The sequence below is a fragment of the Psittacula echo genome, assembly GCF_963264785.1.
Source record: "Psittacula echo genome assembly, chromosome: 1".
Classification (NCBI taxonomy): domain Eukaryota; kingdom Metazoa; phylum Chordata; class Aves; order Psittaciformes; family Psittacidae; genus Psittacula; species Psittacula echo.
Window position 1 is genome coordinate 106,318,208 of NC_137735.1, and position 16,945 is coordinate 106,335,152.

At 40.1% G+C, this 16,945-nt stretch overlaps 1 protein-coding gene across 1 annotated transcript in view; it reads left to right on the top strand.

Moving 5' to 3' along the window:
- Positions 1 to 16,945, top strand: part of PPFIBP1 (PPFIA binding protein 1) — a gene marked incomplete at its 5' end in the record, with an annotated part of 48,218 nt that overhangs the window by 19,379 nt on the left and 11,894 nt on the right. The window contains 13 exons of the mRNA XM_080639250.1: positions 1,335 to 1,427; positions 1,929 to 2,021; positions 3,792 to 3,906; positions 5,082 to 5,114; positions 6,436 to 6,497; positions 7,214 to 7,298; positions 8,917 to 9,074; positions 10,047 to 10,177; positions 11,799 to 11,852; positions 13,002 to 13,062; positions 14,118 to 14,147; positions 15,270 to 15,441; positions 16,877 to 16,909. Coding sequence (XP_080495376.1) covers positions 1,335 to 1,427; positions 1,929 to 2,021; positions 3,792 to 3,906; positions 5,082 to 5,114; positions 6,436 to 6,497; positions 7,214 to 7,298; positions 8,917 to 9,074; positions 10,047 to 10,177; positions 11,799 to 11,852; positions 13,002 to 13,062; positions 14,118 to 14,147; positions 15,270 to 15,441; positions 16,877 to 16,909 — 1,120 coding nt within the window. The remainder of the gene's footprint in view (positions 1 to 1,334; positions 1,428 to 1,928; positions 2,022 to 3,791; positions 3,907 to 5,081; positions 5,115 to 6,435; positions 6,498 to 7,213; positions 7,299 to 8,916; positions 9,075 to 10,046; positions 10,178 to 11,798; positions 11,853 to 13,001; positions 13,063 to 14,117; positions 14,148 to 15,269; positions 15,442 to 16,876; positions 16,910 to 16,945) is intronic.

Below are 16,945 nucleotides of genomic sequence, written 5' to 3' on the forward strand. Positions count from 1 at the left end.
TTGATGTACAGTATTGTGTGATGTGGATAGGATTTGCCTTGCCATGTAGCAAACCTAAGTACCATACTATCTTCTTGATAGTTTAAAAGATGTTATACTGGAGTTCAGGTCCTCTTACATTTTCTGAGGTGCATGAAGAGCGTATCTCCTTTGAATAGTTTCCTGGTGATAGTGCATTACAGTACCTGCTGAGAAACTGTTGGGTTTTTTTTTCCTTTTTCTTCTCTTCTCCCCATCTCCCTCCCCCCCCCCCCCTTTTTTTTTTCTTCACACAAATGTAAGACTGATCTGGTGTCCATACATAAACTAGAGGTCAGTGAGGTATACATGAGGCAGAAGCTTGCTGGACAGCTCTTGAGTTGTGCAAAAGCCACAGCATTCTGTTAATGTGTTTCCCTGCTGAGCAGGAAGAACATTTTCCCAGTAAGTTGTGGTTTGTTGTTTCTTACGGAAGGACACTCTGTCCTGGCTGTCCCCCAGGCTTCCTGCAGGTCTGCAGCTGGCCACTTAAGATCCCATTTCCCCATCTAGAGGACAGGAAGGTTTGAAGGACGAGTGCTTTGCACCCTGGTGGGCATTCAAACTCAAGTGTTCATTTGACCATGGCAGGAAGGGAGCTGTAGAACTGGTGGCACTCAAGACTGACCTCCAGACCTGGTAAGTCTCTGCAGGAGGATGACCAGGAGGTCGAGGCATTCTGAAGAGCTCAGATGTGAGTTAGTGGTGGCTCCAAGTTTCTTCTAAACCAGGTTGAATTTGCAAAACTCAGATGTAGTTGGCACCACTGATGATTAAAAACATATTACCGTTGTGCTTGTAGACACCAATGATGGCTCTTCCACTCAGCCCTCAATTAGGGGGGCTCATACGTGTGGCAGTGAAACATGGATTTACACTGTAATCACTTCTTATTTTGAAAAGGTGGGTGATGGCTGGCAAGTCTGGAGAAGGGGGGATGTGGTTGCTGTGTTTTAAGGACAGCTACCATGCTTTTCTGTTGCCTACTTACAGTGGTAGACATCCAAGCAGTTGAGCAGTGAGAGGAGCTGTAGGCCTTTCTTGGTCCTCAGCACAGGGAACACAACTTCAATTCATGTCTCCGTTTGTTCTCTGCCCTCTTCTTCAGTAATGCAGAAACAGAGAAATACAGTTCCTGGATATCTAGAAGCTCTGAATTGCTTGACTTAGCTATGAATTTGGGTGGTGTGTCTTTGTGTACGGAGTGCCTTTTATTGCTGCTGTGTTTTTATGGTCCTGCCAATGGGTAGCTATTGTTCTGTTTTGTTTACTGAATTACTTTGTTGTTTCTGGTCTTGTTTTTTCCCCTCACTCAGGATTTGATCCAGGAAATAAATGAATTGCGGTTGAGAGTGGGAGAAATGGACAATGAAAGACTCCAATATGAGAAAAAACTGAAAACAACCAAAGTAAGTGAGGCTGAAGGGAAGAAACAGTAATGGGTGTAAGTCAGGCTTTAGAAGTTTACTCTCTTCTCCCCAGTCCTTGCCTGCACCTTGCAAAATCCTGAGCATACTCAGGCCCAGGGGTTTCATGGTACTCATTTAAGCAACAATAGCTATTTTCAAATTTCATTCTATGATTTTCAGTTCTGGGCATTGTTTTCATGAAGAATAACTTACCATGCAACCGGCTGTTGAAAAGTTAAATTTATTACCTGTTTAGACCCTTGTTTCATATATGTCAAGAGTCACCAGTTGCAGTACGTAAGGTGCATGCCATAGGTAAAGCCAAAGATGAGCATTTATTTTCTCTTAAGTATGCTAAAAATCAGGGATTTCTGAAGAGAAAGCATTCACCTAAGTAACTCTAGCAGTCTATTTCTGTAAGTTGTCTAACTTCTCTTTGCTATTTAGCCTTGTCTCTTTTCTGTCTTTAGTTTTCTCTCACTCCTCTGTCTCTGTTACCAGTCTTTAATGGCCAAACTTTCTAGTATGAAAATCAAAGTGGGTCAGATGCAGTATGAAAAGCAGCGGATGGAGCAAAAAAGCCAGATGCTAAAGGTGTAGTAGTTACTGGGTAACATTGGACCTGTTTTGAATCTTTCATGTTCCACTGTTTTAAGGTCCTGTCTTGCATCGTGCTGTCATGCTCTGTTTTCATTAATTGCTGTGTGTTGATATGCAGTGTTCCCTTTCCAAGTAGATGTGGAAAGCTCTGTAGCTGTTCCCTGTAAACAGGGAGAGGATTTTGGTGTTGTGAACATTGCATAGGTTACACATAATGGAATGACTTGGGTTAAAATCATTCCCCTTCCAAGTGAAGATTGCTTCTTCTGTAGCTTATGTCCATTATTCAAACAGAACTTCTCACCTTTTTAGAGAAAATTTTTTCATGAAAACTGGCAAAAAAGTAGTGATTCTTTTATACAGTCCCCTCTCCCACATGTACATTTACATATTCTGTTTTTAATTCAGAGGAAGAAATACCCACCAACAACCACATGCAACTTTAGTTGCCTATGGATATAACAGCAGCTTCTCAAGTGACCGTGAGATGGTCTTGTTTTGGAGAAGCATGAGTCCTACACCAGCAGAAATCCCATCAAAATCAGTACCAAGCGGGAACACTGGAGGATTGTATTGCCCAACTACTGTTCTGGAAGAAGCTTTGATTTCTTGACAATTTTTTACTGATTTTTTTTTTTTTTTAATTGATGCTTTAGAGCAAACAAGAAACAGTTTAAGGGAATTCTGTAGTGTGGGCCATAGTTTGGGATGCAGACATCACTATATATTTGCAACCAACCTTTTGAGGAAAGCTCAGGGATGTACCCAAGCCACAGTCTTCCAGTTTGGTTCATCTCATTAAGGATTTAAAAGGTCAGCTAGAAGCTCTAAATGCCGAAATTATGAGTCTTGCCTTGTTTTGCTTTGTTTACAAATTGAACAAATTAAATTTTCAGTGTTGGGTACATTTGGACTGAGGGTCCTGTCTTGATGATGCAGTTGCACAAGATATCCTCGGACATCAAAGAAACATGTTACTAAACTGGGTAGGATTTGACTTGAATTTTAAAAAGTTAAATGCATGGATCTGTGCCAGTCACTTGCTAGTGCAGATGGTTAGATCTAAGTTAAAATTTGACAGCATTTATCTAATACACCCCAACTCTCCCAAACACCATCTGTCTTATTCCCATGAATCTCAACTCTAAGTTTCCTTTCCCAATGCTTGATCAGCAAACCCAAACTGTGGCAAAGGTACCACGTTTTCATCTGAACTGCTTTCCAGTATGTGTTTATGTGTTTGATGGTGTCATGATTGATTTTTCTTTCATAGAAGCAGTGGTTATTTCTGAAACTCTCCTCAGCCTGGTGTAAGCACAGTTCCATAATTGTCCAGCTTTGAACATGCAAAATGCCCTATAAGTACCAAAAATAAGTGTTTGTAAATTTTAGCATTCAGCCTCATCACCTGCACTTTTTTTGCCTCTGCAAGGTTAAATAAATACTGAAACTGGTTTTGGTTTTTGTTTTTTCTTTAGTCTGTCTTTCTTAAATTTAGATGCAAAAATCTTTTTTCAGTTATCCGTGAGACTGACACTTTTTGGACCATAGCGCCCCTGAGTTTGCCATCTTACAGACTCAGTGGTCTGGAGTGATGTTCAGAGTCGGCTTTGTGGGTGTACCCTCAGCCAGTGTAAATGTCAGGGGGACCTTGGTCTTTTTCACCAGCTGAGGACCTCTCCACTATGCTTCATAGGAGGGAATTTTGGAAATGTCTCGGATGCTTGTGGAAGCTGTCACTGAGAGATTCTGTGTCTGTTACAGGATGAGCTACTAGCTTTGAAAGACAAACTAGAGCAGAAGGAAGCTGAGGTGAAAAGGTTACAAGAAAAATTGGTTTGCAAACTGAAAGGAGAAGGAATTGAAATACTGGACAGAGGTAAGAAGGAGGGAGCATCTGTCACCATGTTCTCTTCAGTCACCTCAACTGAGGTCATGTTTCCGTGAATGGTTATACAGGAAATAACAGATAAAAACCTCAGGTTTTATATAATTTCTGTCGTTGTTTACTTCTTTTAATATGTTTAGTGGGTGTTCACAATGCAACTGCTGAACCTACTGTCAATTTCTTGATCAACTTTAAACTAGCCTAAGTAATCCCTAGTTAGCTCTTTACATGGCTCTCATGGTGCCTCAAAAGTTGCAGTTTATAGTGGCAAAGAAATCTTTAAACTAATTTCAAGTTCTCCAAAAAGATTACACTGAGAAGGAAACTTTGTGGGTATATGTGCTGGGCTTTGCTTGTACACCCCTTACCGGTAAGGATGGGGAAAAGCCATACTACAGGCTAAAGTATGATGTGTTCCAGCGAATCTTCAGTGTGGACCTAGCCATAAGTAGGTGAAATTGAGGATTGGTTCTGGATTTGTGCACTGACTAAGCCTATTTATTGCTGATTTGAAGATGGTGCTTTTAAAGTACATTTTTTAGAAGAATAAAGCCACAAGAGATTAGACTCCTCCCCTGACCTGAGGAAGAAATGGGGCTTTTCTTCCTTGGGGCCGCTGTGTACACTGAACTGCCATTACCCTTTGGTTCTCACCTTTAGTTTAGTTCCCAGTATAGCTCAGCAGAGATCTTCTGCCATGATAGGCCATGTCTTTTCTGCCTTGGACCAATATTAAGTATTGCCGTTTGCAGATAACACCAGTTGTCTGCTTCATTAGCTGAATTGTGCTTTCTGAACAAAATGCATACTTTATCACTTAGCTGGCTTTTGCCAGTAGTTTAATCTATCTCTTTCGCCAAGTAACAATTTGCCAAGTGTTGGTTTAAGAGTAATCTATCTGAATACATCTTTTCTGAGGCCCTGGAAGTGAAAACATACAGTTGCAAAATATAGCCTTGAGAGAAGTAATTGTGTATGAGAGCAGTGAGACTGTTTTGTGTCATTAGGAATGTTAGCACCGGGGAAGTGCAGGTTGAAATTGAACTGCTTGCTTTTGCACTAATACACGATGAATAGTGAACTCCTAAGTATCAATATTGTCGTAAAGGTTATTTAATGTCATAACTTTCATGCTAATTTCAAATCCAATGGATTTTCCTGCACAGATGAAAATTGTAAAAAGAAGCTCAAAGATAAAAGTAAGGTTTCTGGTGTCTTTCCACAAGCATTTGCATTTCAGAAGTGCTTTCCAGAATAGCTTTCTGCATGTGTTTGCAAAACTGCTTTAATGAACATTGTTAGGTTAAATCATCTATAAGCCTTAGTTACACTTCCAGTAAAATTTCAGAATAAGGATGGATATATCAGACTTGAAATACAAAGTTTTATCAAGCAAAGCTGATAGATAAAGATTTGGTCTCATGGAGACTCACAAAACAGTTGCCTCTCGATGAAATGCAGTTGCTATCCAATAAACCAGATTTTCATTTAGCATAACTGAGTGAAACTGGATCAGTTGCTGGTTTAGCCCAATATGTCTAAATGCCTTTCATCTAGAAAGCCAGCCAGGCAGCTCATTTTCTTCTTGCATTTCGTTAAGGAGGAAAATGTTCTTCCCACTCTGTTTGTTTTCCAAGAAATTTTAGGAAGTTAAAACAAGGTAAAATGCTTTCTTGCCTGTGGATTTGGCCACCTGCCTGTGCTTGTAACAAAATTTAAAGTTTACTTCATTTATACAAGGCAGATTTTTAGCAAAAATGGAGATTCTTTCCATTCTGTCTGAATTTCCAGTCCAGAACACCTCCAAAATCTAACTTTGTTAGAATGTACATGTTTCCATGTATTTATACTTCTTGTAAATAAGGATTATAGATGAAGCACAGAACACTGTCATCTGTATTAGGGACCTTTTCCAAGTCTGAACCACAATGTATATTCTAGCATGACTGCTCATCACAGCAAATACTTGTATCATTCCATTGTGCTGTCCTCATTTCTACATTCATACTGAATTAAGACTAAGCATCGCTGCACAATGCTTTCTTCATCATATCCATTAATCCTACTGCTTTGTATAGTGGGGGTTTGAGATGCTGTTTGGGGTGTTTGTTGATTGCTGTAATGATGATGTATTTTACTGCACTCCAAGTGTTGTATTTTGGACTTTTTGTTTTGCAATTATTTCTTTATTTGAAAGGTGGACATAATGAAAATCAAGCAGTAGTTTAATTCTTGACCTTTCCATTTTCCTAAAGCTTGGAGGGTGGGTAAGGAAATTTCCTGAATTTTATCGTTTCCTTGATAAAAATGTGAGAAAAAAAAGGTTTTGAAGAAAAGGGGTTTCTTCTGTATATTTTTATCTAAAATAGATTTTAAGTGGCTTGTGTTTTGTCTTTTAGTTTGTAAATTTACTTTCAGCTATTATTGAGTTGCTTTTAGTTTTGGTTTATTTATTTATTTTCCTTATTTTCTTTACTGTCTTAATTTAAATTGACTTAGAGAACTGTATTGTGCTTTTAGATATAGAGGTGCAGAAAATGAAGAAGGCGGTAGAATCTCTAATGGCTGCAAATGAAGAGAAGGTATCAAAGTCATTATTTTTTCAGATTGAGCTCAATCTCTAAGAAAATCTAAGAGAAATCTCTCAAGAAAATCTTCACATATGAACTTGTCACAATCCAATTAAAAAATCAGATTTCTAAGAATCAGTGATTCACTCTATTCAGAAGCACAACAGTGCCTTTATAATAGGGCACTTATGACCTGTTTTGCATGTGCACAGAGTCCTCACGCTATTGTGTCATTCAGTTCAGTGTGACGGCAATTTACACCGTGTTCTGAAAATGTAAAGAGCTCCATACAAGTCCCTTGGGCTATCACAGGCTATGTTTCCGAAAGAGCTTTCTGTAAAGTATAAATTATTTCCATGTATCATTTTGCACATTCATATGCATGTGCTTTTTGTAGGATGTTTTCTTTTGATCACCAAAGCCCTAAATCCTTTGATTACTGCTTTCTTTGTACATGGCAGATTCATTATATTCCACCTTTGACTTAATAAGGGAGCTGAAATCCACTTTCAAGGCTGGGACAATTCTGGCGATTAAGCAGATTAAGTTTTTACTGAATACAAGTTTTGATATTTCATAGCCTCTCGGAGTTCTGGGTCCTGTCCCATCCACACTTCCTATTTCTTTTAGTAGCACAACCAATTGAACTGAAGCATATCTAGAATTTATAGTTCTTATTTTTGGTTTGCTGAAGGAAGAAGCACAGTCACAGCTTTCCTTTATTTTAGGATCGGAAGATAGAAGAGCTTCGGCAATCTCTGAATAGGTACAAGAAAGTTCAGGACATGGTGATACTGGCTCAAGGTAAAAAAGGTATTGTACAATCAAAAGAAATTAAACTCTGCTCTCATTTAAATTCTAGGTGCATTGTGGTAATGTTAGACTCTTAGACTTCCTATCTTTGGAGGCATCTCTTAGGCAGAGAAAAGCCAGTTCTTCAACTGTAAACTGGTAAATCGCATTTTTTGTCCAGGCAGCTGTTCGATTTACTAGCTGGTGGTAGTAACTATTATTGTCACATTGCTTATTTTCCCCTTGTAAAATGAGTTTTAATATGGTAAACTCTCAGGCTCTTTCCATAGCCTTCTGAAATGCCTTTCAGGGCTGGCCGCTACATAAACTGCTAAAAATTGCTGTTCCCCTCTTGCATGTGTTCCTAGGGAGGGGTTGGTAGCTGAGCAAAGCAATGCCTGACCATTCATGTTCTTACAAGCCAAGCCAGCACCACCCCAGTGGCTGCTCATCCTGGAATGGCAGCGCCCAAGAGCTACAGAAACGTGTGTAGCAAAGTGGATGTGCTGCCAGGACTGTGTTGTGATGACACGCCACATCTTTGGCACGTAATGAAGCCTTCACACACCATCAAATGCAGCAGCTGTGGAATAGTTCTCCTCCCCTGCTGCAGTGGGGATGAAGCTGGCTTTTCCTACCTATTTTTTTTAACACACATACCCTAAAAAACCCTTCTCTGCCATCAGATAATGAGCTTAACTGCGGGGCTGAAATGGTCGCTGTAATACGTCACGTGTAATGGTCCATTCCATATGTTTCAAGACTGGTGGAGGTTTCCAGATCCAGGAGTTTCTGATCCTCAAGGGTGATATATGTTGAGGTGGTCATCAGTTTGATGTAAGGCTGGGAAAGCATATTATCACTGAGGGAAGAGGAAGGGTGGAGATGAGTACTGGAGAATTTGAATAGGAATTACTTTCTCACGCAGTGCTATGCTTTCACAGACAGGAGTATGTTAAAGAAGACATCAGAACTTTTTCTTGTCAGTGTCAGTACTCTGATATTGATGACAAGTGTGGAAATCCAAGCCTTTTGGTGGTACTGAAGCAGTTCAGGAGCAGCAAGTTGCTCATTGTGAGCAGAGAATGCCAGATGCTGATGCAGGCTACAGCATTTAACTGAGACTCTCAGTTTGTGACAGTCCGCAAACAGTGTAGTCACCTAAAATCTGGTGTTGGACTCTAGCGCAGAGAGCTGCATTTTTCGTATGGGTAACTTGAAGAAACCATAGAGATGTCTGAAGTTTCAGGCAGACTTTGACCCTTGGTCTTTCCCTAGTGAATAAGGGAAAAGAAGTATTTAGTATGAAATTCCAGAGCATAGCACAGGAAATAACTGCTCCAAGCTTATTCAGTATGTTGAAACAGATCTCACTAAATGCCCTGAGGGCATTTGCTGGGATTTTTGCTGTCAGATGTATGTCCTCCCTCTGCTCTAACCCTGCTGTGCTGTGGTGGTTGAATTGGGAAGCGACATTCAGCAATCACTTCCTTTTACCTATTGTAGTCGTCCTAAGACAGAAATGAAGAATCCTTAGCCTCTTCCCTTTTTGGCCCATAAGTGAGCATGCTGGCTGCACCATGCATGGGAGCAAGGGTCATCATGTAACTGGAAGTAAACTCTGTTTCTCTTCCTTCAGGCAAGGAAAGTGACGGTGAAGACTTCTTGAATTCAGGATCTGTTTCCACGGCTTTATTGGACACACCAAGTCTGACAGACCCAGAGAAAAGCCCATCCCCAACCCCAGTCACAGCATCTCCAGTTCATGATGAATTTAACATGAATATTCATGAAGAGGTATCCTTTTTTCTTCCTCATTTAATGCCATCGCTCCTTAAAAACAGTGCTTGTGCTGGATTCCTTTTGCAAATGCCAAAACTCAAGTTCCTGAAAAGATACTTTCTGGGTTGCAGAGTTTTCGGTAATGTCCCATATCCTTTTGGAGAATTCAGTTTTCTTGTGAAAGCTGCTCAAGAGTTTCATTTAAGTTAGTTAAATTTATTTTTCTTAGTCATAAAATGTGGACAGGAGACAGCAAATAGGTGTATTTGTCATGAGAATGGGCCCAAACTACTTTTCCTATAGAACACAGGTATTACTTTTCATATCAAATGTTTTAGGAGCTGCCTTTAATTTTTCAGGAACTCCAAGTAAAAATGTTGGGACTTAATTAATTTATCTTGTCATATTTAAAAGGATGCAATCACCATTACATCCTTTCAGTTAAATGATAAGTAGGTTGTGGTCCAATATCTACTTTTTACGGTCTCATTTTCCAGTAATAAAACCATAGATCTCTTAAAGCTCTGAGTCAGAACAGGGACTTGACTTAATTAAACAGCAGAAATATAATATGAAGAAAACTAAATTAAGTGTTTAGAAGTTTTCTGGTATTCTCCGTGCAGCTGAGGACAGGAGTAAACCTGCAAAGAGAGCTACCCTTCATGGGATCTGTGGTAGAGAGAGATTTCACAGGCAATTTTGCAAGACTTATGAGGTTTTTGTCTGTGCTGCAGCGTATCTGTGCAGTCGTTCATGTTTCATCTTCGATGCCATCTTCCAAGTTATTACTTGGAAGTAATCACTGTATTACAATAAAAATCACTGTATTGCAATAAATCACTGTACTACAATAAAAAGAAAGTAATTGCTTTTAAAAATCTTATTTCAGATCCTTCTTTTCATAGTTTATCTGCTACTCTTTTTTTAATTTATGACTGCTTAATTTCAGCTCAAACCAGTGTAACACGTATTCTGCATTGTTTCTAGAATTCCTTACAGATCCACACCAGTATTTTACAGATTTCAATCCCTTCTTTTTCATCAACATCAAAGAGCTCAGAAACTGTTGCAGAGAAACTGAAAACACAGCCTAGGCCAGATCCTGCAAGTGAAATGAGGTATTGTTGTTTCCATGTATTTTTCAATTGTAAATCCAATATTCTGGGGCATTTATTGAGAGTAAAATTCTGTCAATTATTATGCTGACAAGTCATTAAGTCAGTTAAGCAAGGCTAGCATTCACTGGACTAGCTATAGCTAACTAAGCTTATGTTCGTGAAGATTAAATCTTTTTCAGTAAGCAAGTATTAGTTTGGTTGCTGTTGCTTGTAGCAGCACTGACTCTATACCAGCTGCTTTGCAAGAAGTGAACAGGAGAGAAAAACTGATCTCATGTAACGAAGGACATAGAATCATTATTTTTATCTAGGTTTACATCATCTAGGTCTGCCAGAGATAGTGTTGGCTGTGCTAGCATAGGTTCATTCCTGATGATTTGCATTCAGGCATTTTCTACAGTTGCTAAAGACTGATGTAAGGCACTGCCAAAACTGCAACAAAAGGACTAACATCTCTAACCTTGAACTGTTACTGGAGCCCCAGAAGGAAACCCAAGCGGTACTTCAAAAGGTTGGAGAAAGAGATATTCTTGCTGCTGTCCTTTAGCATGACGAAATGCAGAGATATTTCTTCACTCACTCATGAGAGCCCTGCCTGAGATTTTGAAAGCCAGATGAAATGTGTAGCCAGAGAGTGCCAGGGAGCCCAGGGTGAGGATGCATGGCTGTGCCTGATCTGTGGCACCCTCAGCCCCCCCTGCTTGAGCCCAGTGGCTGCCTCCTGGGTGAGGCTTCCTCCAGTGTTTCTAAGCCTGCACCCTCCTTGCCCAGGTAAGGAAACCTGGACCCTGCACGTGTGGACTGGCACTGCAAAGTGTACCATAAAGCACACTGGACTCACAGCTAGACAAAGGCTGTGCTAGGGTTTTTTCTTCTGGGTCCAGATCCTGGCTTTATCTAATTGAGTATCAAATACTAAGAATCCAAAGGCAAAGAAATCTTTTTGGCTTAAACCCATCATCAATCTCAATGTAAAAAATAAGCGCAAGCGCAAGTTGACGTGTGATTTTTTCCAGCTCCAGTCAAGGAAAGCATCCTAGGCAGTAGACAGCTTTTCTTGGTTTCTGCTGTGCTGTGCCTCATGCAGCTCTAGCCATCACCAACAGGGATTTCATCTGTGTCCTGTCTTGGGAAAAAACAAACAAAGCACTAACCAGCAACAAAATTCCCCACACTGGGGTGACTGGGAGGGAGGCAGGGACTTCCACTACTTGGTGCTGCTGCAGACCCTGCACAGGCTGTAACCTCAGCATTTATTTAAGCTAAATAATGCAGTATTGTCATCAACTTACAATGCAGGTTGCCTTTTCTGGGACTCTTGAGCTCACCTTTGTCCTTTATCTTGGGCGACATGATTTAATGCAAGGTGTCCCTGCCCATGGCTGCGGGGGTTGAACTAGATGATCTTAAGGTCCTTTCCAGTCCAAACCATTCTATGATTCTATGATCTTTTACAAGACTTGCCACCATAGAGGAAAAGATTTGCAACGTGTTAGTACCATAACAGCTGAAATGAAAACAGGATTAAAGCAGGCTGGGGTGATAGGTTTTCTGTATCAGCAAGGTATTTGGATGGGATCCCCAAATGCCCTGCTTTTTTAATACCTTTTTTTGTTTGCAGTGAAGGAAGATCAATAGGCTCTTCCCCAGAAACTCAGCTGTGTGATAGTCCAGTGTAAGTATCATAATCAAAAATGTTTAGGGAACATATTTATATGTGATTGTCAACTTGAACCCCCCTATCCCCACCCATTTTACATACACGTGTAAATAGAACAACTAATTGTAGCCAAGGTGATATTTAGTGGTGGTAGCTTTCTGCTCATGTCATGTCGTGTGTTTTCATGATCATTATTTTTCAAGATTTCATTTGTGCACATATGCAGTTAATTACTTTCACATTGTGAAGCATCTCTAATTTGTTTGTACACTGTCAATATACTTGGAAATTTACATTTTCTGTAGTACACGTGCATGTGATTGGCTTTTTTCTTTTGATAGTGGGGAAAGGAGATGGCTGACTACAATGAGAAAATAGTTTTGGTTTCTGCCACATAACCATGTTCCCTAGGGAAATCAGTGGGAATATGTATGAACTCGGAGTTGAGTCAAAGTGGTTTGTTAGTAAGGTGCCCAAGTCAACAGGGTTAGTCTGGTACATGGTGTGAGGCTCTGCAGCTGTTTTTATTTTGAGTGACTTAGTGCCACAACAGTATTCCCAGAGCCAAGTTCTACTCTCCCTATGCTGGCATAAAGATAAGTAACTTTGTATAAAATTCAGTTGAGTTACTCTTAATTTATACCTGGTTATGGGAAAAACTTCAGTGGTAATTTTCTTTTCAACCAGACTTAGATGTTTTAGACTGTAAATCCTACCAGAAGATGAGGGATATCTGGTCCAAAATGGAAAATAGAACCAAAGATAACATGCTTGACTTAATATGCTTGGCTTCTTTAAGGATTAAATTAGTCAGAAGCCTATTGCCAAAAATACTGGTTTTCATAGCTTTTGTTTATATCACTTGATTTGAATGTGTAACTTTTGCTTTTGCTTCTGAAAATACAGTATTAAATAAGATGCCAAAAATATCCAAAATTCATCATGTCACTGAAGCATTAGCAGCACTAATTGCGATGTGGAGGTTCTTACAGTATCTCATCGTATTGCACGGGCTCTGATTAGTGCATTGATTGCCTTAATTCAATTTTGGTTTTAGTATATCTCATTATGTATTATAATGCTTTCTTTAAAGCTGATTCCTGAAAGTGTGTTTATGTTTGCAAATTCAGTTCCAGTAACTTGTTTTTAATGTTGTTGTTTCAGAACTTCTTCACTGCAGAAGTCCAGCAGTCTGAGCAGTTTGAGAAAAGAGATATCTGAAGCGGTTGGTTGGTCTCTTACTTCCTCCCATCCCCTTAGAAATAGGAGTGACATCTCTTGTGACAATGACCCTGTGGACACTGCTGCCACCTTCTGAGAAATTCTGCGTCAGAGTAGGGCTCCTCATGTCACTTGTTAGGAGTGATCTCATACATGTGACGTTGTCCAGATTTTATTAAAGGAGAAAATCTGTGCATGAAAACACAGGAGCTTTTTTTGATTTTCACTTGAGACGTTTACTCAAGACTCTCTTGTTGTGTTTTTCCTCAGATAATGAGGTTGGTGTTTTTTAGTTGATAGGCTTTTCTGATTTCATACATGAAGAAAGTAAGTCCCACTACCACTTCCTACCTCTGTTTAAAGCAAACAATTTTGGAAGGCTGTGTAAATTAATGCATGCAGAGTCTGGGATGACTTACATTTTAAGTGATCAGGAACAAAATACTGAGCCTTTGTATGTCTGGTGATAGCTTCAGTTTAGATCTCTTGAAGAGATCAAAATCAGCTAGCCTGTTATCAAATGTTATCAAGTCAGGGCAATTCCTGTGCTCTTTTTTGACAGCCTAAATTTTTTAAAGCTTCTGAGTTCCCTGATACCCAAGCCGCTGAGCTGTGCCTTACAGCTCAGGAGGAATGTTGACAGGACTGAAAATGTAACCAGAACTTGATGATGACAGCTAGAGTTCATGGGTTAGGGGTTTTTTTGTTCATTTGGACAGCCAAGTAATGGAGGCTGTGGATGTTTTATCTGCTTGCCTTCTGCCCTGTCTGATTCCAGCTGTTTGCACTTGTGCCTTAACAGACTGCATGTTGCTAATTAAGTACACAGCTAATCCTTTACAAAGTAAAGCAAGGCAACCATAATTTCTTGTCAGCTCACTGACCTCAAAGAAAGCAAGAATTAATCTGTGTGAAATACAGCTCTGAAGAGATTTATTTTGGGAGGGGAAAAATAGGCAAGGAAGGGTATTACAGTCAGAATTTAACTCAGGGTAATGAATTGAATGCTGATTATAAACCATGACTTTTTAAATGTTTTTATTAATCTTTCCCAAACAGGACAGAGACTCTGCACAGAAGCCAACAGAGGTAATGTGTGTGCGCGCTCATGCATGTACATGGAGAAGCACACAGTGAGCAACTGTTGAAAAGCTCAGTTGTGTGAAATTGTGGCATGCAGTTCCACAGGGGGAATAGCAGACCTGCAGACAAGATAGCGAGGAGTACATGATGGTTGTCACCATCCCTTCAGTGTCAGGCATATAGTGTCTCACACATTCTTGTCTTCTCACACATGGATTATCTTTCAGTCTGGTTGAGCATAAGGTTGCCATCTAAGCTAACGTTTCCCCACATATTCTACCAGTAGATAAGTAGCAAAGTTAACTATTAAGTATTTTACTGAGCCTGTAATTACCTTTGATTAGTGTCTCTTTAAAAAACTTTGGCTTTACAGATAGTTTTCTGTGACTAGCAACTGTGGTCTGAAAAAGACTGTCATTGCAGAACAGTTACCCTGCAGTTACCACATGACCATAGTTTGCATGCAACAATTATTACGTATAAAAAGACCCAAGCAGAAATGACATACCTCTTGTAGGGTCAATGCTGTATCGATTCAGCAAAAGCCAAAAGATAATATTTGGATTGTGAATGGGTTTGCTCCCTCCTTCTTTGGAAGAGACAGTTGAAGTGTGTCTGATGTCAGTCCTGGTATTTATACTGCCTGCTTGGACATAGTCAATCAATCCATTAATTCTGAAATTGCAGAGCAGTGATAGACAAAAAGAGTTGTCTGGCACTTGGCAGAGAACCGATATACTGTGGGGGTCTCCCCTCTTTCTTTTGTTTCCCACTGCCCCTACATCTAGCAGTGAGGGGACAGAGACCCTAGAAAGCTGAAAAAGTTCAAAGCCTTCCGGGACTGTATTTTTACCTTGTCCATACTTGTAAGCCAGCCTTGCAGAAGCTGAGAAGCATCTTAAAAAAGACATGTTACTCTTAGAAAGTAGTGATAGTAATCTTGGCTCCTGAACATACTGAAATGAAGATCTTGTTTATGTTTTCCTTTATGGCTTTTACATTCTGTTTTCTTGCAATAAGAAATGAGAGGGACTCTCCAGAGTGTCTGTAGGCAGTCACTTTGCAGTCTTTCTCAAAAGACCTTTAGCAGTTTCCTGATACTGAATCTTTTTTCCCTAACTTGAGCAGGTTAAACCTCCTGTGGAAGGTAATAATTTTGCAACCCTCCCTCCAAAGGCTCCTTCTCATGGTGGCACAGGCGACGAGGATAGTTTTGGTACCCGTAAAGCCAGATCTTCGTTTGGACGAGGCTTTTTCAAGATAAAAAATAACAAGAGGACTGCAAGTGCCCCCAATCTGGGTAGGTATCATGCACCTGCATGCACATTCTGTGTATTTTGAACGATCTTAATAACCACTGTAACTGTAAGAAGCTCACTGTGACTTGGTGGCACTTTTCTCAGTAGAAGGTTTGGAAAATATCAAACAGCAACAAAAAAACCCCTCAGTGATGTAATCAAGTATTTGATCTGTTTCGGCCTTGCTGTGATATCTCTCCTGGGACCTTGTAGTGGATTGATGCTGTTTTGAAATGCTAGCTGTCTGGCAGTAGTTCACACGTGGGATTTGTGGTCTTTTTCTTCTCCTGGCTACATCCTCAGTTTGTCTTTCATTACATTTTCAGATGTACAGAAATGAGGCAGCAGCCTCAGTTTTCCTCTTTATGTGTATTTAAGCAGCCTTGCAAAAGCGATAGCGACAACAGGAACAGGATTGACAAGTTATTCAAGCTCACCTGGAATGGAGGGGAGGTTGTTTGATGTTGTCATTTGATGATATTTGCACTTAACAAAGAAATAAACAAAATGTTCTGCTTAATGCTAGAGTCATTGTTGCCACCGAATGAAAACCTACATGCATTCACTGCACTGCTGTAGTAGTCTTTCCACTGTTCCAGTTCAAGCATCAAGTGAGTCGGTGCATCAGATCTACTGCCATTCATATAAAATTTTTGGCTTTCTCTTGGACGAGATACAGGAATGTATCGCTATCTTCCAGAAACCCAAAGGGGTATAGCTTCTGCTTTGTTGAGCGGAAGAGTACCTTGTTCTTACCTACTCAAAGACAAATTTAGACTTTTGTTGGAAAGAAATAACATACCTACACGTTTATTATATGTTACCCATATTTGCCTGTGACATAGCATGGAAACTTGCTAGCTTACTTGGAATAGATGTACAGTCTATTCTGAGGGTTAGGCTCTTAGCTTTGGTTTATTTCATGTGTGCATTTGTGTAATTGTTTGTTTCATCCTGAAATTGTCTAACCAAGTGGAGTACTTGTGACTGTCATAAAGGATTGGAAGATAAGCCATCTAGATCAGGGTCCTGTAAATCTGAGTAAGTTATGTATGTTATCCACATTTCAGTGCTTCTGAAATCTGTAAAGCTGGTGTCCAGATACTTGCCACGTCATGAGAGCCCATGTGAGTCACATGCCCCATGTGTCATGGAGCAAGTGACCTCCCTGCACCAAAGTGACTGTGGTGCTCTTACCCTCTCCACCATGGAGCTCCACTGCATTTCTTTTTTGTGAGAGGGGGATTAACGGTGAATTGGTAATCCTAATCTCTGTGTGAATTCAGCGTTGCGTGTGGCGCATGTGTCTCATGTACTCCCCTCCTTTTGTCTTGTATTTTGCTGATGTAAGTTTTGAACTGTGTTTTACCTTGTCCCTCTGCGTGTTCTCTCCCCTTGTGCTGCGTGTGGTTATGTGCGTTGTTTGGATATCTGAAGATCGCAGTCGAAGTGCAAGTGCACCTACTTTAGGTATAGTAGTCCTGCATGTCTACCTGTACCAGCGCT